Source organism: Cervus elaphus, chromosome 12 (assembly GCF_910594005.1).
Source record: "Cervus elaphus chromosome 12, mCerEla1.1, whole genome shotgun sequence".
NCBI classification, from domain to species: Eukaryota; Metazoa; Chordata; class Mammalia; order Artiodactyla; family Cervidae; genus Cervus; species Cervus elaphus.
This window is the reverse complement of record NC_057826.1, coordinates 90,644,440-90,669,151: the sequence shown is the minus strand read 5'-3', so window position 1 is coordinate 90,669,151 and position 24,712 is coordinate 90,644,440. Positions and strand designations below refer to the sequence as shown.

Here is a 24,712-nt window from a genome sequence, read left to right as displayed (position 1 = left end):
CTATTTAACATATTTCATTTCAAATAATAAATAAAAGATCCTGGAAATACTTATTAAGCTCAAAAAAATGTAATTATATACCTTGTAAGGATTTTAAAAAATCCATCATGCATGTTTATCTTCATGCTGATTAAAAAAAAAAGGAAGCAAAAAGAAGATCTAACACAGCATCAAATATGCTTCCTAACAGGAAACCATTATAAAGAGGTTTGAAATTTAAAACTATAAAACAGGATAAATGGTGATGTAAAGTTTGTCAAACCCACAAATTCAACGCTTATTTCTAGCCTCAAAGGACAAGGTATCCACATGAAATATTTTCAGTTAGAGTTACCAACCAAAGACAATTTAATGATTCTCTTGCCTTCAAGTCATCTAACAAATCTGATTTTAAAAATCTGAGGCTCACACTTACACTTTGCTTGAAAACAAAATTACACTGCCAGAAAATTGAGACTTCTATATAAGTTAAAAAGAAGTCTAAACTGTTATACAAATCTTCCCTATTAGATTATACCTACTTCAATAAGAAAGATTGCTTAATGGCATTCACTGTGATTTAAAGATCTCAGTTGAAGTGAAATGCTATTTCTGTTCTGGAGAACTTAAAATATGAACTAAATTGGAAAAGACATAAATTGAAGGAGGCAAGTCTTTGAATTCTCAGAATAAAAACTAATATTCTACAATCTTCAGAGAAGTTATATAATTGCAACAATCATAAATACTTGAAAAAACACAAGTAAACCTTGTTTCCTAGTCACAGATAACTAATTAGATTATCTATCTATTAGATTAGATTTCTAATCACTGATTAGAAAACTAATCAGAAGATAGTTCTTTTCACTGTTATCCACAATCTATTCATACCACATCCCATATTTACTTTATACCCAAGAATCTTTCACATGGTAGATCTTTTATTGAGGCATGTCTCTATATTTACTGACATCTGAACACTAGTCATAAGACACTGACCAGGCCAAAGAGCACAAAAAGATTTAATTAGCTTCTTTGCACCTCTCAAAAAGAGACTAACAAAGCTATGTGAGATCTCTATAAATGTGATAAAGACCACCAACAAAAGCATCTTAAACACTGCTAGGATACAGAGACGATATTATTTTTCTTAACGCTAGTAAACATATTAACCTTAATTTTGATTCAAATATGGAAATGCTCTTTGTATTAAATGCTATTAGGTGAAATACATTAAATATATCTATTTTCCATTGATAGATTACTATGCTTAATATAAAATAAATGTAATTAAAATACTATTAATATTTTAAAGGAAATACATAATATTATTCACAATAAATTAACATTATGACTTAAAATTTTTATTATTTTAATCACAGCTTATTTGAATATTCAGCAGGTGGTGCATAGACATTGAGGATATAATCAAAACTACTAAATTACAGTTCAGGTGTTAACAGTGGGACGAACAAGGTGATGGCAGAAATAAGTATAGTAAGTGGGAATGCTCTAACTTATTGTGTGTGTGAGTCGCTCAGTCTTGTCTGACTCTTTGTGACCCCATGGACTATAGGCCGCCAGGCTCCTCTGTTCATGGGATTTTCCAGACAAGAATAGTGGAGTGGGTTGCCATCTCCTAACTTATTGGCTGATAATAAAAACACTGAAGTCATGTTCAATGAAGAAAAAAAAAACCCTGGCAACTTAAAAAATATATTTTAAATAAAATTTTTACCATCTGTTCAACACATAATTTTAACTACAAGCAGAATATAACTTAATTATATCAGTAAAACATGGGATAAAGTGATATAAATGTGAATGTCTTCCTGATTTAATGTGGCCTGTATTACTAATTTTTTTCTCCACTTTTCTTTGTAAAAAAAAAAAAAATCTTTCCTAAACACCACATGAAATATGTGAAAGTACTGAAAATACAGAACTATTAAAACTAATTTTGTTACAGGTATTATACAAACTCCAGGAGATAGTAAAGTACAGAGGAGCCTGGTGTGGTACAGGCCATGAGGTCACTAGGAGTGAGACATGACTTAGCAGCTGAACACAAATTATTTCATAAAAGGATTGGACTCAAATTAAAATGTTTATTAAATTTAGTTCAGAAAAGAACATCTGCAAATAAAAATATGCTTGCCCATCAAAATAACTGTAACTGAAGAAAAAGATAATTTTCTTTGGTTATGACTGACAATATCTGACTTCAGTGGAGGCCATCTCCCAATCAGAAAGAGAAACAAACCAACATGACACCAGTTTTGAGTTTTATGACTATGCAGGGGTACGCTGCTGAACGACAAACACTTCAGGAACAGATATAATTTAACAGTAGTTCTCACCTACTGCCCTACACCATTCTCACCTACTGCCCTACACCATTCTCACCTACTGCCCTACACCATTCTCACCTGACTGTCCCTACACCATTCTCACCTGACTGTCCCTACACCATTCTCACCTGACTGTCCCTACACCATTCTCACCTGACTGTCCCTACACCATTCTCACCTGACTGTCCCTACACCATTCAAGTGAGGAAAACCCTCTAGTCATCAATATCTTCAGTCCATGCAGTCATTCTCAACTACAAGTGAGGAACTACCCTTGATACAAGACCACTTTCTTCCTCAGCTTCTATTTTCTGTAGTAAGAGAAAAGATACAAAAAGAAGATCAAAGGCATAGAAATGGAAAAGCATACTGTATGTCATGAGAGCCATGAAGAGTCCATTGGGATTAGAACACAAGGGGGGTTAAGACTAGAAAGGTCGGTTTTGGACCTTTGAGCTTGAGGAGCTCACTGAACTCAGAGACAATGCGGTATCATTATAGGTGACTCTGACAGTAACCTGGCAGCTGTTTGGAAGGACTGGCATTGGGGAGCTGTCTGAGGATGACAAAGACAGCGGTGTATGGGCGACACAAGGAAGAGATGACCTGTAATGGTGATGGCAGGGAAAGAAGAAACAGGTACGAGAAATAATACACAAAATCTCTAAGACTTGGCAACAGTGCATACAAACAGGATGAACTAGGGGTCAAAGACAACTGTGGGGCCCCAAATCCGGGAGAACAGAAAGCATGCTGGTACCAAATGACAGATCATGTCTCTGGGTTTATTAGGTTTGGGAAACCAGCAGCTCCTAAGAGGTCTAAGAAGCTGGTTTGAATGAGAAAATTTACAGATGTTATGGAAGTAATTCAAAGAAATGTTTCAGCTGATGTTACAAAAGTTAGTAAGTCTCACAACAGTAAAATGTAGAGGAAAAAAAGGACTAAAATTAATCCACATCGATTAATATTTTTGAAAAAATGTGAACTGTGAAGTACTAACTTTGGAGCAATGTTCACACTTGGGTGTCAGAAGAGAAGTAAAAAGTGAAAAATAGAAAAATTAATGGGTTAGAGAAGTCAAAAGAAAAAGGATGAAGAGAGTTTCAAGTAGTAGGGAAACTGTCATATAAACAGATCAGAGAAGGATAAACTAAGAGAAGGTTCCTGGTTTTGGAGAAAGGTCATGGTTGCCTTTTTAGAAAGCAGTATCTATAGGAAGCGATGGAAGTAGAAATCAATTTACAAGGGACTAAGAAATAATTTGCAGAGTACATCATGAGAAACGCTGGGCTGGAAGAAGCACAAGCTGGAACCAAGATTGCTGTGAGAAATATCAATAACCTCAGATATGCAGATGACACAACCCTTATGGCAGAAAGTGAAGAGGAACTAAAAAGCTGCTTGATGGAAGTGAAGGAGGAGAGTAAAAAAGTTGGCTTAAAGCTCAACATTCAGAAAACTAAGATCATGGCATCCAGTCCCATCACTTCATGGGAAATAGATGAGCAAACAGTGGAAACAGTGGCTGACTTTATTTTTGGGGGCTCCAAAATCACTGCAGATGATGATTGCAGCCATGAAATTAAAAGACGCGTACTCCCTGGAAGGAAAGTTATGATCAACCTAGACAGCATATTAAAAAGCAGAGACATTACTTTGCCAACAAAGGTCCGTCTGGTCAAGGCTATGGTTTTTACAGTGGTCATGGATGGATGTGAGAGTTGGACTGTGAAGAAAGCTGAGTGCCGAAAAATTGATGCTTTTGAACTGTGGTGTTGGAGAAGACTCTTGAGAGTCCCTTGGACTGCAAGGAGATCCAACCAGTCCATCCTAAAGGAGATAAGTCCTGGGTGTTCATTGGAAGGACTGATGCTGAAGCTGAAACTCCAATACTTTGGCCACCTCATGCGAAGAGTTGACTCATTGGAAAAGACCCTGATGCTGGGAGGGATTGGGGGCAGGAGGAGAAGGGGACGACAGAGGATGAGATGGCTGGATGGCATCACCGACTCAATGGATATGAGTTTGAATAAACTCCGGGAGTTGATGATGGACAGGGAGGCCTGGCGTGCTATGATTCATGGGGTCGCAGAGAGTTGGACATGACTGAGTGATTGAACCGAACTGAACTGAAGAAATAATTGCATTAAGAAGTAGTAGCTGGAGAACATCTAGATTATTCTTCTAAACTCTCACTCACACATTCTCTCTGTCTCTTTCTTCCATTCCCTTCTCCTGTCTTTAAATGCTAGGAAAGACCTGAATGCTTTCATTGGCAGAGGAGGAACTAAGGAAAAAAAGAGACTGAAGGTGCAATGGAGGTAGAAGACTATCAACTAAACAAATCCAAAAGGAAACAGGACGCTAAGTGGATAGGGATCACTTACTGTGAGCTGCAGTCAGAGATAAAGGAGGGTAAATTGAGAGTGTGTGTCAGAGAGTAGAGAGGTAAGAGATGCTCATAGTGAATGCCAGGTCAGTCTGCAGATAGTGGATGAGATCAGAGGCTTCAGGTAAGGGGTCACACCTGACCACTGATTTCTAACTAGAAAGGTATTTAAAAAGTTGGAAAAATGCAGGAGACATAAGAGTGACAAAATATTTTGGGTTCCTTTTAGCATTGGTGTTCTGTAACCCTAATACTGGTCTCTCAGAGAACGAATATTCAAGTTTAAAAATGCTAACACTAATGTTTTATATTTATATAGGGCTTTACATTGATCTTTCACATCTGATTTTTTTATAATAGCACCTGAAAGAAGCAGAGTAGGTATTACCATTTCTACTTTATAGATGAGGAAACTGAAGCATAAAGATATTATCTTCCAACAAGGAGAACACTATACCTATCTCATAGGACCTCCATAAAATGAACTGTTTTCAAAGCCATATATTTGAGGTACCCCAAGGTCCCATTTTCATACTCAGTATCTCTAAAATACATTGTCCAAATGAAAGAAAAGGTTGAGAGAGTAAAAGTATAGCTTTAGCTGGGCTGCAGATTTAAGGTATATGAATTTTTAGCACTAACATACTGTCATGCTAAATTAAGGTAAAGCACCCACCATCTGCCTCCATTACTCATACTTTAGAGTGGAAGCCACAACACAGAGCAAGGAGAACTTTTTTACAATTACAGTGTTGTCCATTATTAGAAAATTGGTACACTTGTAATTGCATGCTATGTTTCAAATCATTCAGAAAGAAATAAAAACAAAAAAATTGTTACGGTGGCTCTAAGGTGGAGAATACAAATTAAAACAAATAATCCTATAATCTGCCTGTTACAGACAGGAAAAGCATTACAATATATAGAAAATAAACTATATAAGCAAAACACATAGACACAAAACTATCGACAATGTGAATAAAACCTGAATTTCTCAAGAGTCTTGGATCACTGCATTACTTTGAAATTTCATAATGATGTTCTACAGTAAAATATTTTCAACTACTAAGTGATTTAATCTGATCACTGAAAGTGACAGAGAAGAAATAAACTGAATCTCTGGCCTGGGGTACCTCTGTGGGATTCTAATGTCCAACACTGAATAGGTACTAAAGTCTGCAATTTTTCAACTTTCACAAAACTTCATTAGAATAACTCACTTGTACCCACTTGACAACTCTTAATTTCTTGCTTGGTTATTCTGAAAAACTCTCAGTTTCTAAAGCTCTTTTATTTTGAATAAAATCTTAAGATCATTTTGTAATTTAATATAAGTAGGAAATGAGAGGATATCCAACTCACTGAGTAGTTAATAAGAGGCCAGATTAATAAACCTAAAAATCTGTAAGATTTTATGTGAATTTTTGAAAAATAAAACCCCATATTACATACTACATACAGACATAAATTTTAAATATAAATTCAAGTTTAAAATAACTTTTTCTATATTTAAGAATATTTAAAGACAGACAAATACTAGCCAATGTTTAAAGCATGTTTATTCTTTTTCAAAAATATGGTTATTCTTTAACAATAAATCTTGGATGGAGGAAGACAATTATTACTTTGATGAATTTATTTTCATACTTGCCTATTCAAATGATTTATTCAAGAAATTCATGTTACTAGAACAAATAAATGAAAAAATAGTGCATTAAAAACAAGCTGAATTCAATAAAAGGTAAGGTGTGATCATACTTTCAACACATGGAATAATACACTTATTCATAAAAACCGCTGCACTTGAAACCAAGCACCACCACGATCCATTTATAGGATGGGAACAATAATTAAAGATCAAAAGGATACGTATTAAGTCTGAATTTTGTATTAAAAACTACATTTTCCAATTTTTTTTTTTGTTGCTAAGCAGACAAGGTTTAGTGCTACAGATATTGTACTAAAAAACCATAACTGCTCTTTTTTCTTTCAGCCGCACAGTGCAGCATGCAGGATCTTAGTTCCCCGACCAGGGATCAAACCCGGGCCTCCTGCAGTGGAAGCTTGGAGTCTTAACCAGTGGTCCACCAGAGAAGTCCCTATAATCATTCTATTAGCACAAGTGGTTCTTGCATTTGTTTTTAAATACATGTTACTGCATTTTTATTAATTATTAAAGAATGTATACTCTTTAATTAAACCTTTAAAAATTATTATCCAAAATGCCTGATATATTTTTTAAAAGTATATTAGTCTTAATTTCTTATGAAGCATGTACACTTATATTTCTTTGCTCAATACTACTTCTGTGGGGGAATAGCACTGAGTAAAGGGGAAGTCAAAGTCCCCTTTACTTCCCATCTGGCAAAAGCTTCCCTTGTCACATCACAAACAAGAACAAAAAAGGTCATACTCGTAACACTGAGGTCTCTAACTGTGGTTGGAAAATGTGAAGTTAAAAAAGTTTCTAACTTCTCTGCAGAGGTGAGTTATGAGGGAAGTAATAATCTACACACACACACACACACACAAATCAAAATAAAATCACAGGTGTGGATGAATGAAGATGGTGTTTTACTTGCCAGTGACATATTAAATTCCTTCCCTGCTTTCTTGACTTTCAACAAAACAAATTTTTAGAAATATTTATTCTTAATTGTGAAAAGGCTAAAGAATATTTATTTTCTGTTACAAAAATGTGTAATCTCTTACCTTAGTAACTTTTCTGGATTCAGATTCACTTTCAGATTCTGATTCTGATTCAGAATCTGAAGAACTCTCTTCTATTGAACTAGATTCACCACTGGAAGACTCTGAAGTTTTAGAGTTTTCTTTTTCCTTATCCACATCTTTAGAATCACTAATCAGAATAATAAAATTTGAAATATTAGATACTTACATAAAAAAGTAGTTAGAAACATCAAATGATAAATGTTACCATTTTTTCCATTTTGTGTATGAATCAAAATCTTTATTAGAGAAGTGTATTTCACTGAGAACAATTTCCTTTTAGTGTATAGACAGTAAAAATGGTTTTAAAATTCCAAAACACGTTAATGAAATAATAATAAAGACAGTATTATCTATAACTAAATCAATCAGAACCCATTCAAAACTAAACCATATTACACACACTTCAAGTGCAAAAGATCATAAAATAACACTAAATGACATCATAAGTAGAAAATAATAATTAAATGTTTGATTTACTAGGACTACACATTAGGTGCTACCATTAACAACTTCCGAAATACTTAGGCAGATTTTAAAATACTATCTCAAAATACTCATTAACAATTTAAATACTTATAATCTACTTTTGCTAATACAGACTTGCATTTTAGAGATTATTCTGCCCAAGGAAAAGATTTACATATGTTCCCAAATGTGACCCTTTAACATATATGAGAAAACATCAACCAGTCCAAAAGAGAATTCTTTTAACGTACTAAATTTTACTAAAAATGTTAAGATAACCAGACAAAAGAGAATTCTTCTAACGTACTAAATTTTACTAAAAATGTAAGACAATCAGATAACACTAAAGTTTTAAAATACCAAATGATCAGACCTAAGTGCTCATGTTCATTTTGCTCACTCATTCCCTCATTTAACAAATATTTACTGACTGCCCTCCACGAGCTGGCACTATCTTAGGTGCTGAGAGTGACAGTGGTTAGTAAGATACAGATGATCTCCATATTGCTCCTTTATAGAGTCTACAGTCAGTCCATTGGAAGATAAAGAGAAGTTGGCAGTGACAGAAAGCATGGTAAACAGTAAGTGACAAAGTATACTGTGTCATGGGAATACTTGAAGGAGCATCTAAACAAAACGGACCAAGACTGGGACCCTTCCTAGAGGAAGAGACACATGTGTTGAAAAAGAGGAATAAGGCAGGAAGAAGGGAAGGGGAAAAGGTCTCCAGGAAGAGATAACACATGGTGTCCTCTCAGGGGAAAAGAGATAGCTTGTGATCTTTTTTATTTTCTCAAGTTTGAAGGTCTAACTTCTCTTTATCATATGTGCGTGTATGTGTGTACTGTTTTAAAAATCCACCTTGTGCCAGACAGTATTAGGCAATTCAGAAACAATTATCTAACTGAGATGTTTTAACACATTCTTCCCAGGTGGCAGTAGCGGTTAAGAACCCACAGGCCAACGTGGGAAACATGAGACGTGGGTTTGATCCATGTGTCAGGAAGATCCTGTGGTGGAGGGCACGGCAACCCACTCTAGTTTCCCTGGGTTCCCCTGGTGTCTCAGCTGGTGAAGAATCCGCCTGCAGTGCAGGAGACCTGGGTTCCATCCCCGGGTCGGGAAGATGCCCTGGAGGAGGGCCTGGCAACACACTCCAGTGCTCTTGCCTGGAGAATTCCAAGGACAGAGCAGCCTGGAAGGTTACAATCCACGGGGTCACAGAGAGTCATATAGGACTGGGTGACTAAGCAGAGCACAGCTGTTACGACTACTAAAGGGTGGTTTTGAAGATGCTCAGAGCTCCTTAGCTTTAAAAAATTATCACATAGCTATACTGGCAAAGTTTTTAAAGAAATTCTAAGAGTCAAGACGAAAAACACCTGGAGAGGGTGAGTGGTTAGGCAACTGGAAAAATCGATATTTCCCTGAACTGATTTTTGTGGAGGAAATATGTGATTGCTGTTTATTAAAAATGGAGTCATGGTAACATTTCAGAGCAGATGTAATTATATTGATGACTAAAAAGTATGTTTTTTTTCTTCTCCTAGCAAAGAATGGCAATTTATTATCTCCCATGTAGTGGTTAAAACATATACCTAAAATATAAGGTTTAGAATGTATCTGAGATTTCCTTTTATATAACAAACAATTTTTAAAAATTCAAATATGAGTTTAAAAAAGTCTGTTTCTGAAGAAAAAAATAATGAAACTAACACAATTTATGATTATAAGCTTCTAGCACATTGACTTTTGCTATCAGAAAAGATACTTAGTGCTCTGAACAAAACTTTGCCTTCCTAAGAAACATTCTTCACAAACTTAAGTAATCACAGATGGACATGAGTTTGAGCAGACTCTGAGAGATAGTGAAGGACAGGGAAGCCTGAAGTACTGCAGTCCACAGGGTCACAAAGAGTCGGACATGACTTAGCAACTGAACAACAACAAATCATAGATACTCTGATATTAAACTAGAAGCACAGAACCTCTCTCTGAGAAAACCAAGCAACTGGCTTGCTGCAACAAGTAAATGATTCTGAGTATACTTAGCTTCTAGCCTTTAAGATAAGATTTTAAAGGTAAAAGTGTTATTTTGTTATGCATCACTCAATTTTGATGGGTAATTATTGTTTACCTTACTGCTTAGAGTTTCAGATGTTAATCTAATGAAAAGAATTTACTGGTAACTAGCTTTTTAACTTTGCAATGATGAAAAGCCTGTATTAATTTAACCTACAGATTTCATTTGTTCTGAACAGGAAAAACAATATAAATCACTTTTAAAATCATTAAATCCTGACTTAAATTAATAAAGTCATAATTAGGGCATTATGCTGTGTTTGTTATGGAAGTGGCAGGGCGAGCTGCTTTAATTACTGTCTGTAATAAAAGGAGCAGAGAGCGTACTGCGCCCCAATCAGTGCTGTCAGCCACGACTGAGCTGGGCTGCGAGCTCATCAACTGAACGGGCAGCAGGCTCCCAGGAAAGGGCCATCGAGTCTGCAGAGGCCACTCTCTGACAGCAACGGGGAAAACAGACTCAGACAACACAAGGTATTAGCCCCAATTACTCAAAATTTTAATGACACTTTAATACATGATAACATTGTTGATAATGGGAGATCTTAAAAAGTGCTAACACTTAAATATCTTATGACCGTCTTCCTTCACAGCCCCTGACTCTAATATTTGGATCATAATCTTTTTAATATAACATTATTTAGAAAAATCAATTGTCTTAGTTACATAATGGCAAAGTGTTGAAGGATTTAATTTTCACTCTCAGCAAAATTGCTGCAAAAGGTAATTAAGTGTTTCATACCAACTGCGTGATCACTTAACTCAGCTTTCCAAGGTTACACCAGTTTTCAAAATGTAACCCCAAGATTTGTTCAAGTTCAAAATGGAAACTGAGCATTACAAGTAGGAGAATAATGTGAATTAGTATTTTAAATTAATATTAAAAGACTTAAAGTCTGTTTGGGGAAGTAAACACACACTCATTTTTTCACTCAGTGTTAGACCAGGGGAAAAGACCCCAGAATATTTGTGAAGGGAATAACTCACCCTTTCCCTTTGGCTTTGGAGCTCTTGGCCACTCTTTTCTTTCCAGCCTCTGACTCACTTCCACTCTCACTCGAGTCCCCACCGCTGTCCCCACTGCTGTCTTCCTCGTCTTCTCCAGTTTCACTTCCAGACTCACTCTCTGAAAAAAAATAATAACCAGATGCTCTCTGATTTAAAGCCACTTAATAAATACAAGGGACAGAAGCAAGTATCAACATTCATCACAAATGAAATGAGATGCTGAATTTTAATGCAGTGGAGCCCACTTGACCCATAGTTTCTATTTCTGCTGTCTGGTCACTCAGACCTCCAGAACCCTGCAGCAGAATGAGCACAGTGGGACTCCAATACACACAGAAGGAATAGAAAAGGTCAACCAAGTAAAACAAGGTGAGCATATCTTGCTCCCCAAACCCATACATGTCTTAGCTACAGCAAAACTTTTTATTTAAAGACTGATTATGAGGATGACTCATCAGAAAAGGCCCTGATTTTGGGAAAGAGTGAAGGCAGGAGGAGAAGGGGATGATGGAGGGAGAGATGGTTGGACTGCATCACTGACTCAATAGACATGAGTTTGAGCAAGCTCCGGGAGATGGTGAAGGACAGGGAAGCCTGGCGTGCTACCGTCCATGGGGTTGCAGAGTCAGACACGACTGAGCGACTGAACAACAATAAGGATGATATAAGAATAAAGAAATAATTTTATTTCTTCTACTTATAATGGGAAATTTTATTTAGAGAAACAGAAGGGATTATTGAATCTTCTTAGGAACAAATTCTGAGAGGGAAAAGAGTTGTTCAAATCACCTTCAAAAATTCCTAAATTCAAAGGCAACAAAGCAAAATCACTAATCAAAAAGTACTTATTTTAGCTAGTGCAAGAGTCTTCCATAAGTCAAAGAAATGATAAACTTACCCTGAGGAACTACACAGTTAAAACTTTTATGTATAAATTACGGCATACTAGGGCTCACTGCAGAAGTGATATATACAGCATATTTATGTGTATTTTAAACAGGAAGCATAATTTTTTGGTAGTTGAAATGATGACACGTGCAGAGTTGTATCCTGGATAAGATTCCTAGCCTATGATCTATCTGATGACATGTTCTCATGGAGGAACATGTTGCTGTTGTTCAGTCACTGGTTTGTATCCAGCTCTTTTGTGACCCCATGGACTGCAGCATGCCAGGCTTCCCTGTCCTTCACCACCTCCCAGAGCCTGCAAAAACTCATGTCCATTGAGTCAGTGATGCCTTCCAACCATCTTGGCCTATGATCTATCTGATGAAGTGTCCCCAGGGAAGAACATAACCTCCAGTTAAAATAGTATTCTAATAGGTAAATACCAGTATCTACTCTATGAAGATTAATCTATGTATCACACAGCAAAAAGCTAGGAATGCCTATATTCTTTTGGAATAGCTTAGAGTGATAAGTATGAGTTTTCAAAATGGAACGTCCACGTTCAAATTCTGGCCCTGCCACATACCAAGGTGTAAGACCTCTCTAGGTCTTGGCTTTTTTTTCCAGCAAAGCTCCATCACAGAGCTGTTGTGAAGATTAAATGATTTGAAACATGTAAAGGTGATTACAACACAACAGTGCTACCACATGGTAAGGCACTCATTGCCTTGAGCTTTTAAAATGTTCTTTTTTATAATTTCATAAGAAAAGAAAAAATTTATCATTTTGTTTATTTTTGGCTGCGCTAGATCTCTGTCGCCTTGCACGGGTTTTCTCGAGTTGCGGTGAGTAGGGGCTCCCCTTCATCGCGGGACAAGGGCTCCTTGCTGTGGTACACCGGCTTCAGTAGCTGCAACATGGAGGCTCAGCAGTTGTGGCACGTGACCTTATACTGGCTCCGAGGCACATGGGGTCTTCCCAGACCAGGGATCGAACCTGTGTCCCCTGCATTGGCAGGTGGATTCTCATCCCCTGAGCCATCAAGGGATTGTGACTTTTTACAAAGAACAAAATTCATTTTACCCAAGCTTTAGAAAACAAGACTGTTGATTAAGGGTGTTTTGAATTCGTTGTGATGTCAAAGTTAAGCACACATACATGTTAACTTAGATAACTGGCTTAAGTTATAACCAAACAAACAAAAAAACTTATAGCATGTAAGTTACTTTTCATGTTATTATGGGAGTTCAACATGAACCTGGATCCAGTTCACTCTAGGCATCATTTACTTAAATTTTCAAGTTAGGAAAATCCTTGAGGAAATTTATCTTCAAGAAGACATGTTCACTGGAAAAAAACTGGTATCTTCTAATGAGAAAAGTTTTCTCTTTCTTCTGGTAGCTAAAAAAGAACTCTTGCCATCCCTACTATATGTGTTCAGATAATGCCGTAAAAAGCCATAATGTTAATGGAATATTTCAAATACATACTGAAGAAGGTTAGACTCTAAATAGAACACGAGCTTGTGAATAAATGGGATGGAGACAAATGTCTATATGAGACACTCTTAACTACACAACATATCTTTCTCAATGGTCTATATCATTCCTGAAATTCCGTATTTTTAGCATTAACTGTTTGGATTGAAGTAATTTTCCCCACTTTTCAGCTTATTACTTCAGAAAATAATGCATCACAGATTAATTTGTCAAATACTGAAAACAAAGGCTTACCAAATGTAAATTTATGTTTTTCAACACACTAATGAACATCCCAGGCAGTGTGGGTTAGAATTCAGAAAAGCATGAGTTCTTTTTTCAATTCTATCATTTTTCAGTTATGGGTCCAAGAGGCAATGTCAAATAAAAAGCAGTTAGAAATTACTTTCAAAACTTACATATCAAAATTACTTTGATATGTAAATGAAAGGAATCATTTCAATCGTATAAACTTCACTTAAACCTGCTGGTTCAATATTATGTTCTAGGCCTTATTGTTCTATAGGAAGCACAGCATTTAAGCCACAGTGAACAAGGTTTTCCAATGAATTAAAAGCCCACCACTGTCACTGCTGCTCTCAGAAGAGTCCTCTTCCTCCTCAGATTCGGAATAAAATTTCTTATCAGGATTCTCTTTCTTTGTTTTTCCTGCTGGGGTCCATTCTTTTGCCTGATTTTAAAAAAGTAAAAATGTAAATATCAACGAATTCTCATTAAGGGATCTAGTCTTCAGGCAGACTTAATCATTTGGAATACTCTGCGAAACCAGAAGGAAGTTTAAAGCCTCCGTAGAAAAGGCAACACTGAGAAGTCTTGGCGTTAAGACTGATTCCCACTACCCCTAAGTAGAGAAACATAAACTCTCACTCAGAGCCTATTATTTTAGATCCACAACCTTATATATAACATGTGATTTTAAATACTCCTGTATTCATTGGTCTACAGAAGATTCAAGCTAAAGTGAGACAGTCTAGAAGAGAGAAGGGCAATAAGAGGCAGACGCAGTAAGAGCGGTAAGAGATTCAACTTCACAGCTTGATGTTCTGTGTGCTGTGCTAAGCTGCTCAGTCGTGTCTGACTCTTTGTGACCCCATGGACCGTCGCCTGCCAGGCTCCTCTGTCCATGCAGATTCTCCAGGCAAGAATCCTGGAGTGAGTTGCCATGCCCTCCTCCAAGGGATCTTCCCAATCCAGGGATTGAACCCAGGTCTCACGCATTGCAGGCGGCTTCTTTATCATCTGAGCCACCAGGGAAGCCCAAGAATACAGGAGTGGGTAGCCGATCCCTTCTCCAGGGGATCTTCCCAACCCAGGAATCGAACCAGGGTCTCCAGCATTGCAGGTGGATTCTTTATCAGCTGAGTTACCCTGATACTGAGGTTTAAAAATAATAATAATAATGAAAAATTTGGTGTAGGCAACAAACAGCCTGTACCATCTCAACAGCCTGAACCCTGGGGTAACTCTTGGCTTGTGTGTTTGTTATATCCTAGATACCTAGTCCATCAAGAAAGTCTGTAGGCCCCTTGGTCCTTTACCACCTCGCTCAGAGCCACCTCTCTCTCTCTGATCACCACAATCGTCTCCAACTGGCTATCCGGTGTCTAGTTCCATCTCTCACGCCCACTCCAAGCTGGGTCAAAACAGCAGCTGGAATTATTTTATTAATCCCAATCAAGCTCCTCTTTCTTTGAAAAGGTCTGCAAAGGCTTCCCATTCACTTAGAACAAATGAAGCCCTTAACGATAAAAATCTGTCAGCCCTGCCTGACTCCTGCCGCTGCTCTCCCTCTTGCCCACTTCCCTCCAGCCACTCATCACAGTGTCTTCAAACACCCTAGACGTGCTCCTCCTTGAGGCCATTCTCCAAAGCTGATCCTACTTCCAGCACCTCACCCCAGACGGCCGCATGGCTCATTTCCTTCTTTCAAGACTCTGCACAAGTGCCACCTCAGGGAGGACCACTCTACCGAAAATTTCAACCTCCCATGGAGGCTGATCTTCCTTTGCACAAATTTTTTTTTTTGTCATAGCACTTATTACTTTCTAATATACTACAGTATACAATTTATATATTTATTGTAATTGTCAGTCTATCCCTGCAAGAACATTAACATCTGGAGAGCAGGATGTTTGAATATTTTCTACACTGATATATCTTAAATGTGTCTGGCACAATAACTATTAGTTGGGTGACAGACTCTTAAAACCTTTAATACAGTGTATTGAAGTAAAATAAATTATTTTCATAGGTGTGACTTTGATTCATTAAGAAAAACTTAAATCATGTTTCATGCACTCTCCTTTAAAGGGCAAGGAAATGTGTATTTTATAAAAGGTCAAGAACAGTTGAGATGCATTTATCTATCACACTTCAGAGTTTTCCCTATGTGCCAGTCTGCTACCGTAACATTTGTTGTAAAGAAATTGACAGTAAGACCAAGGTTCTTATTCAAGAATGGTTCTCAGCACTGGATGCCTGTCAGAATCACCTGAGAATACTTCTTTTTAAAATACTAATATCAATAATAAAAATACTAATACTAAAAATGCTAATGCTTGGGACCCACTTCCCAAATTCTGATTGGTCTGGTACAGGTCTGACATATTTGTTTTAAGATCTCCATATAAATATAGTATAAAGCTAGGTTTAAAAACCACTGATGTAGAGGGCTTATGGGCTTAAGATGTGTTGCTTACAAAGGTAAGCTTCAGTAATCTGGAAAATTACTATCTGGACAATAATAGAAAAATGAGCAAAAATTACTCAAATATGTATGAGTAAGATACTAACATAAGATCAACAGTACTGCTTTTTATGAACGTTTAAAATGCTCTGTCCTCCAGATATGAATAAAGACAGTACTCTATAAACAAAGTTTTCCTATATTTAATAAACAGTAAAGTTCATATTTTTCTTAAATCCAAATACATTTTTCTGCAGGCTAGTAAAATGTGCGTCAGGTCAATTTATGAAAAAAACAAGTATTTAATTAGACTATGGCTTTCAGGATAAGACTAAGTCATCATATAAGGAAAATCAGGCTCCTATGCTCAGAGGGGCATAATATTTTGACAGGGCCACAGATTCTCTATTCATGGAGTTTAAGGTTTTAAAGGGTAAAGACTAATAAGTATTTTAATTTTTGTTACGGTCTGTTATGACTATGATAATTGTATCATTCTTAGCAAAGGAAATAAAAGGGTAAAGAGAAGAGGAAAAAAAAATAACATAGCACTAATTTGAAAGTTTCAATATAAGATAAAATATTGATAGTAGATGTGTTTATAAAGCAAAATAGCCTTGATATGTAAAACTGGGAGAAAAGGATTTTCTAGAACCAAGTAAAAACAAAAATTGCAAAGAATCTTAAAAATTTACTAGTGTCATAATATATATAGTACCTAATATCCTGGAATGGATGGAAATGTGTAATGCAAAGTGACTTCTAGTGTCAGTGTGACTAGGTTCCATATTGTTTTGACTAAAATATTAATTGTCTAAACTTAGGCTGTTATTCTTGCTAAGTTAAATTTCATAGTAATAAGATATGACCCTGTAAGATGACTTTACAGTAAGACTAGGGTAACACATGTATTATGTGTATAAATACATTGATGTGACTTTAGAGAGGGATGGGGTAGAATGAAAGGCAAGAAAGATTATGTGAACACTACTTTCTATACTACTGCAGCCAAATTTGGTAATAAAACTATATATGCTATTTTTATATTTAATTAAGTCTTTATAGCATAATTTCAAGTCAATGTGTCCAGAGACAAACAGACTGAAACTGTTTTCTGCATGGCATCAATGGAGAGTGAGTTTTTTACAACCAAGTTCCATCAGTTATAATTATTCTCCATAATAAGTTACCAATTATTAATTTCCACAATGTAGTCAGCAAAATGAAAAAGAAGTCAATTTGTCTCTGTTCAACTGGACAGGTGAAATGAATATAAGAAAATAGGTTATTCAAGTACTGTCCCTATAGGTAGTTAATGCTTAGAAGAGCACAAGAAAATGGAAGAAGGCAGCCAACAACCAATCTATCAGTCAATATAAGAACACTGCTGAGACCAAATTAAATTGCATGGCATTGCTATCAATTTCTGAGATGATATTTTTATTTAATTTTCTTTCTTTTTTTTTTTTTTTTGTGGATTGGGGCAGCAAGGAGGAGGGATAAGGGTAAAAGCAGGGGTAGGATAAAAGGATGATTCTACTTGGGCCAAAACATGATGTACCTAATAGTGAAAAGGGACAGAACCATGAAAACAACAAACCATAAAAAGAAATTAGGAGAGAATATTACTTACAACAAAGAACATTCTCTTTGTATTCTAGTATCTGACTAAATGTTTCATAAATAAGCCAATCTTTTTGAAGAATACTTGAGAGTAGTATGTATATTCCAGGAGAAATCACCAAACTTAGTTGCAAGGAGATATATGGAACTTGTCAGTTTTATATTTTAAAAAATTATCTCTAAATAGAGATAATTTGTCACAACCTGAAAACAGTGTTGCTAATAAATACTAAGGACAGTCCAGATTTGCAACAAGCTCAAGCTTCCTCTCATTATGTTACATAATAAAATGCAGTAATCTCATGAACAGTGGACTCAGATATGAAGTGGTATTCCAGTTCCATCACTAACTAGCTATGGGAACTTGGGCAATTTACTTAGCTTCTCTGAACCTTGGTTTCATCAGCTGCAAAATGGGAATAACAATAACCATCACTTATAATCATTATAAGGTTTAAACAAATAATGATTATAAAATATTATCAAAGAACACTACCAGGGTTAGTTACTGGTTATTATTGCTCTGGTCACACTCCAAAGCCAGATAAGTTTGAGTAGTTAAGAGAAACATACTTTTCAAAGGAGTCAAATTAAATGGCTATGCCCCAGAAATTTCCTGGCAGTCTAGTGGTTAGGACGTGGGCACTTTCACTCTTGTGCCCCACATTTAATCTCTGGTCAGGGAACTAAGACTCTACAACCTGCAAAGTGTGGGTATGAAATTCTTCTATTTAAAGTAAGACAGCTTTTTCCCCACTGTATAGGGAAAAGTCAGTAGGCAAGAAGATTAACTGACTTTCTCATAAAAATTATAGATAAAGAACAGTTATCTGAATCCTAGTTCAATATATGTGCTGTACTGGAAAGGCACCCAGGATGTAATACATAATTGTTCTTTTTATTAATTCTATTTAAAAAAATATCAGATATATTTCACATAATCAATCTCTAAACAATCAGAAGACCCCTCTCCTTATTTTTCTTGTTTATATAAGAAAGAAAGAGATAATATTAGGAAAGAACATAAATTCTCTTATTTTAGTGGCCAGCATGTTATAAAGACCTAGGAAAAGAGTATTTATACAGAGACTTTTTTTTTAATGTGAAGCAATATGCTATTCATTAATTGTGACCTTGTTCAAGGATATTCTTAGTACATAATGCTTCCTATTTATATTTGGCTTCATGTGAAAAAGGTTCCTCAGAAAAGCCAAAAGAACACTTTGTATGGTTTTTCTGGAAGAGATAGCAAAAATGATTTGGAAAATATTGACAGGAAGCTTATGAGTCTCTAAACTAAGTGGGAAAAGCTCAACTCAATGAAACTAAATACCTTAGAAATTGAATCTGCACAGCTACAAATGCAGTATCACAAATGTGGGTGGCACTGATGCAGAGAATTCAATTCTCTATTTCCTTGAAGAAAAGGAACAGTACATGTACAATGACATAGGAATACTACAATATTTAGTTCCCATAGAAGAAAGATATATCTAACACACTACATTTAGAAATACCAGAACAATTTTCAGTTTTCAACCCCCCAAAAAAGCTTTTATACAAAACAGTAGCTATCCTAGAATCTCCTACTGCTTGACAAAATTAATTTCAGAAAGGTCAACTTACCAACTCTATTACTTCTACATTTCGAACTGATGGGTCAGGCGCCACCTCTGGCCAATTAGATAATTCCAGGTACCCAGTTGCTTTGGTGTTGAGAGTGTGAGATAAAGTGCCAAGCTGGAAATGATCCCTATCTATTAAAATAAAGGAAAATATAAAATAAACAATCTGAGCTGCACAGAACAGAGAACAATCCTAATCAGAGCTCAAGGTAATTGGCATATTACCTCAAATGTCAAGGAATAAATATAAACTAGGAAACTCTTCACAGGTCAAAAAAACTGATTTCAGTCCATAGATTACAATAATCTCCCCGATAATGGTCAATAAAAAAGCTAATCAGTCAGTGTGTTTAGAGGTGTTGCTCTGATATGTAGCTTCTCTAAAAATTACTTTACTGTGAATATTAAGAATGACAGCACAGTTAAACAATCCATATACATGTCTTGCCACCAACACATTCAGAATTTTAATAGTTTTACTACAAAACTGAACTGCTTTTTATCCCTTTATAACAATTAAATAAGAAACAATATGAAAACCAAAGTATATCATTTGATTCCCACTGTAAGGGCTACTTGTGAAACCGATAAATTACTCCTTTTAAAAAGCTGGGGAAAATAAGTCAATTTCCATCTCTGAAAAGCAAACATACATAAAGGGATACTACTATGAAATAATTCTTTCCGGAAAAGCTTATGTTAGTGTACACAGAATATTTAATAACTCACTATTAAGGTGAATTATATATTCCTTATTAAACAAAGGTATCTATTTAAACCATAAATGAAGTCAAGGTCTGCAAATACAACACAGCTTTTATCTATTGTTCAGTCAAATCATTTGGTTAAGAATAAAAGTCAGAAGATTTAAATTATTTAGGTAAATAAGGCCTATAAAAACATAAACTTGAACTAACTAATATAAAGCTTGTATCGGAGAAGAGATGAATGAGTAGAAAGCACAGTTTTCGTATTTATATATTTATACACTAATCACATATTTTCTAAGAGTTAAATTTTAAACATGTTAAAAATGGGACATAATATCATAATTTCTAAGAAAACATAAAATATCCTGCAGGTATATTCTGATAATAATACCTTTAAAAGGAGATTCAAGCACTGGTGCGGGTTTCTGCGCCAGGAATATTTTTTTGGCATATTTACTTAAAGCTCCACTCTTCTCATTCGGAACAATAAGCTGCCTAATAAATCTTGTACGATCTCTGATGTCGTAGTTTTGATCATACTTGCCGAGATTTAATATGTACTGGGTAAGCAATTTTGTCTGTTGGAAAAAAACAGAACAAGATGAGAATACAGTTATTTATGATTATTGATAACTCTGGATAAACATATTTAAAGAGGTAATAAAAATGAATGGTTATGTCAAACAAATGTTGTTCCATAGGGAATATGCATTTCTAACGCTGCAAATGGAATTCTGAAGCCAAAGCACATGTCCTCTTCAGTATTGGGGAGGTGAATGCTGAGTACTGAGAAGCAGCCATGTGCTAGATTATTAAACTGCTGAAGTGGAAAGAAAGGCATCATTAAAAAAATAATCATATATGGCAAACCCGCTGAAGGGTCTACGTGAGAATAATGAATGTGGAAATACAACTAAAAACATGGCACTCAAAACTTAATCGGAAAAATATGCAGGACATCAAAACATCAGAGAGTATTAGGGGGCTGGCAAACTGCTTCTCCTGAGGTGTGTTTTATGAAGAGATACTGTCCCTGGCATAAGCAGTGTCTGCACTCTGACTGCACTCAGTTACTTTACCCTGAATTATGACCCATTAAAGCAGACACATGAATCACTGAACTGGATTACTGCAAATTATTTGCAGTGCATTTAGCTGTTACTTTTTCATAAAAGCAAGCTGCTGATGCCCTCTAAAAACTAGGATAAAAGACTCCTTCCATTTTTTCCCCATATTGCTTATGGCCTCTAGTAATATTGGTCATTTATTTATTTATGTTAGGGAACAACTTATTATAGTAGCTTTTACACTCTAATAAGATTTCCTAAGTCAATTTTTGACTGTACTACATTAACATATATTGAGATAATTTTAATAATAATTAAACCAAAATTGAAATGTTAACAAAATAGGTTTGTATTTTCAACTCATTACTTTATTGAAAAAGCATAATTTTAATTTAGAAGGTTACACATATACAATTCTAACTATAAACAGGATTCATAATACATGGAAAAAATAAACATCTACATTAGAACATTTTATAGACATTAGAAATGGATTAAAAACAATAAAATCAAAAAAAAAAAAAAAAAAAAAACAATAAAATCCATCAAGTCAGGTAGAACTAAAGATAGTTGTATAACAATAAGTCAAGATACAGGAATGGTGTGGCAAACTCTTTTACAATATTAATTCATTAAGATAATTGATTTGGATAGAAAGCAACCTTCTTTCAGTAACAATCTATTTAAAAACCATTAACCTAGTTTTACTAAAGTAGAACTACAAAAAACACAAATGAAAAATGTTAATAGAGCTATTCTAAATTTGGTTAACAACAACTGCTATTCACTAATTACTAGACTAGGTTGGTTCAATGACAGATAAGAAAATTTCTATGACTGATTTTTTAAGGACAATCAGCAAAACAGTCACTAAGTGAATAACCCAGGTCAATCCAAGGTACACTGGACTGTGTAATCAACTTGCTGGGATAACCTGGAAAATATATCTTACTGTTAAGTTTCTTCAACTATAGTGAGAATCCATAACTAAGTTAACTCTCTAAAGTATATTTGAATGTTGGGATTTAATATGCAACTAAAATAAATCAGATAAAAAAGTCAATTCATTGCAGTAATTTTTTAAGCTGGTGGAGTGATTCATCTCACTTTTATTTCTAGTCTCTGAAATTAATTTTTAGGAAGTTAATTATTTCAAATATTAACAGATTCCATTTAAAGTGAGATAGAAAATTTTAAGTTATTAATATTATGTAATTTCTATAATATGCACTTATTGACTATAAAACTTTATTATATTGGTGGGTTATGAAATAATTATTCCAAGTGTATTTTCAAAAATAAAATTCTAAAAGATAAAAACATATCCAGGTCCCATGATGCATTAAAAACATAAACAGAATATTTATTTACTCACACCTCTTTATTCACGTACCTTAATCAATTTCTTAGCTCTATCTCTAAAACCAAGTCATTGGTATTTATCTAAAGAATGTAATTTTATATGTTATTATTTTTAATTAAAAAAATAAGATTGCTTACCATTATCTTCAAAATGGAATTTTATGATCATGAATTATGAAAGTATTGACATTTGCAACTTATCCTTAGCTATAGAACTTAAACATTTTTAATGGAGAAAATGCCCTCTTTACAGTCTGAATGATCCAATAAGCATAGAAAAAATTCTGTTGAATAAAGGATATTCTCAATGCTTTCATGTTAAAATTTGTAAGTATTTCAAGCCTAGATAATTAAATTTTTTCCCTCCAACGAAACTATCTTTATGAGATAGAACTTTTGAATAATTCTCTCTAGCTTAATATTTCATCAAATTTAGATACTGCAAAATCAACTGCCTTCTCAATTTCATTTCATTCTAATACAAAATATAAACTTAACCAACTAAAATAGTAGCTCCATCAAAAAAATCTTCATCATAGCTGAAATACTGCAAATGAAAGAACTTCTACAATAAATTATTAGCTCTTACCATTTAATGTGCTCAACTCTGCCTTTGTTTTTATAGGGATATATTTCAATGTCATTCTGTTTGCAAGATTTGTTTCCAAGAACTGTTATTTGCTAAACTTTTCAAAAGCTGAAGGTTGTTGGAACTCTACCTGGTAAAAACTTTAAAGGTTTCCAAATGATTTTGAATAAAAATCTAACCAACACACAAAAATGTCACTTAATCTACTCCCCACCCACCCACCCACCCAATCCAGGCAAAAAAGCCAGTATATAACACAGGCTAATAATTTACAAAGTAGTTTTTCACAAAATCACATCTGTAAAATCTTGCTGGTCACATGCAGCAAAGAGAACTGAGTATGAGAGTGTGTGCCGTCATGCTGAAGTATGCCTTTTCAATATTAGCTTCATCACAAGAATTTTGTAGTTCAGTTAAACCACACATATCAAGTATCAGTATAGTTGACCATTATAGTTTTATTTCAATTGGTAAAATAAGCAGAGTGAGTTTGCATGCACCACAACCAATTCCCAAAATATTTCTGTTCCATAGTTTTCTTAATTTAATAAGAACGTTGCTTTTACCATGACAACATTCGTTCAGTGAAAGCCACGTTGGGGCTTTTAAATTTACAATAATAGCATTTACAGTGAATTTGACAGAATAAACTTTCAAAAGCTTTACTCAGATTTCATTTACACTGACAGAAGAAATGTACAAAAGCTTTGAGTAAAAATGGTCTATTATTGGATTTAATTGTTTTTTTATTTGAAAACCAGCAGCATCACTTGGGTCCTTTTTCTGCTAATGGAGCCAGTACACTAACCGTCACTGCTTCATTCCTCATATGTGCAAAAGAAAACTTGTAATAAAAAATAAAAAAAACCAAATTTTTAAAGTTACTTGCTCTATATGAGATCATGTCTCACAGAAAGGGATGTAAACATATTTGGCACCTATATACATTAAATCATCACCCTGAGGCTCTATCTTCCAGTTTTGAAACTAGGCGCTGATCCTGTTTTAGCAGATTTATCTTATCTTCAGTTCATTGTGTGGTCAGTGGTATCACTATGATTTTCATGGTAGATGGTACATGCTGACGAACATTTTGTAGAGGTTAAATAATGATACAGAAATTCTCTACTTCATTCTTCATTAAATATACACTTCAAGTTTTCAGAATTTATTGCTGATGGATTTATAACAAAATAAAAAAAGAACAGCCAAATAATACATAGGTTTTGGATTTACAGTACACAGTAAATGACAAAACTACTGTAGCAAGAGCGCCCTGACCACTCTAATAGTTTACAGCAAGATTGTTCTGTCTCTATCTTCTGCACATATTTCGTCCACAACCAACCCCTAGGTTCCCATGCTTTCCTCTTACTCCAGCCGCTGACAGTTGGGAGCTTCACGCTTTGCACAAGCTGTGACACACATGCTGGTTACCATCAAGTTACCATCAGATGAAACACTTACACACTCACGTCACCACCACGGGGAAAACGAGGGACCTGCCTTACGAGGGCACGTTTTCTCAGTACACATCCCACATGCTGCTCTAAACAGGAAAGGTTAGTCAGGTTGTATCTCAAAAAGGTTGGGAAAAGAAAGACAAAGTCTTTCCATTTAAATGTTTCTCATTTTAAAATGAAATCTCTGTTC

At 35.1% G+C, this 24,712-nt stretch overlaps 1 protein-coding gene across 2 annotated transcripts in view; it reads right to left on the bottom strand.

Moving 5' to 3' along the window:
- AP3B1 (adaptor related protein complex 3 subunit beta 1) overlaps positions 1–24,712 on the bottom strand; it is a 228,004-nt gene that overhangs the window by 78,906 nt on the left and 124,386 nt on the right. For both annotated transcript variants that reach the window (XM_043919981.1, XM_043919980.1), the window contains exons 16-20: positions 20,433–20,619; positions 19,333–19,463; positions 13,959–14,067; positions 10,990–11,128; positions 7,435–7,582 (exon numbers count right to left, since the gene is read on the bottom strand). In XM_043919981.1, coding sequence (XP_043775916.1) covers positions 7,435–7,582; positions 10,990–11,128; positions 13,959–14,067; positions 19,333–19,463; positions 20,433–20,619 — 714 coding nt within the window. The remainder of the gene's footprint in view (positions 1–7,434; positions 7,583–10,989; positions 11,129–13,958; positions 14,068–19,332; positions 19,464–20,432; positions 20,620–24,712) is intronic.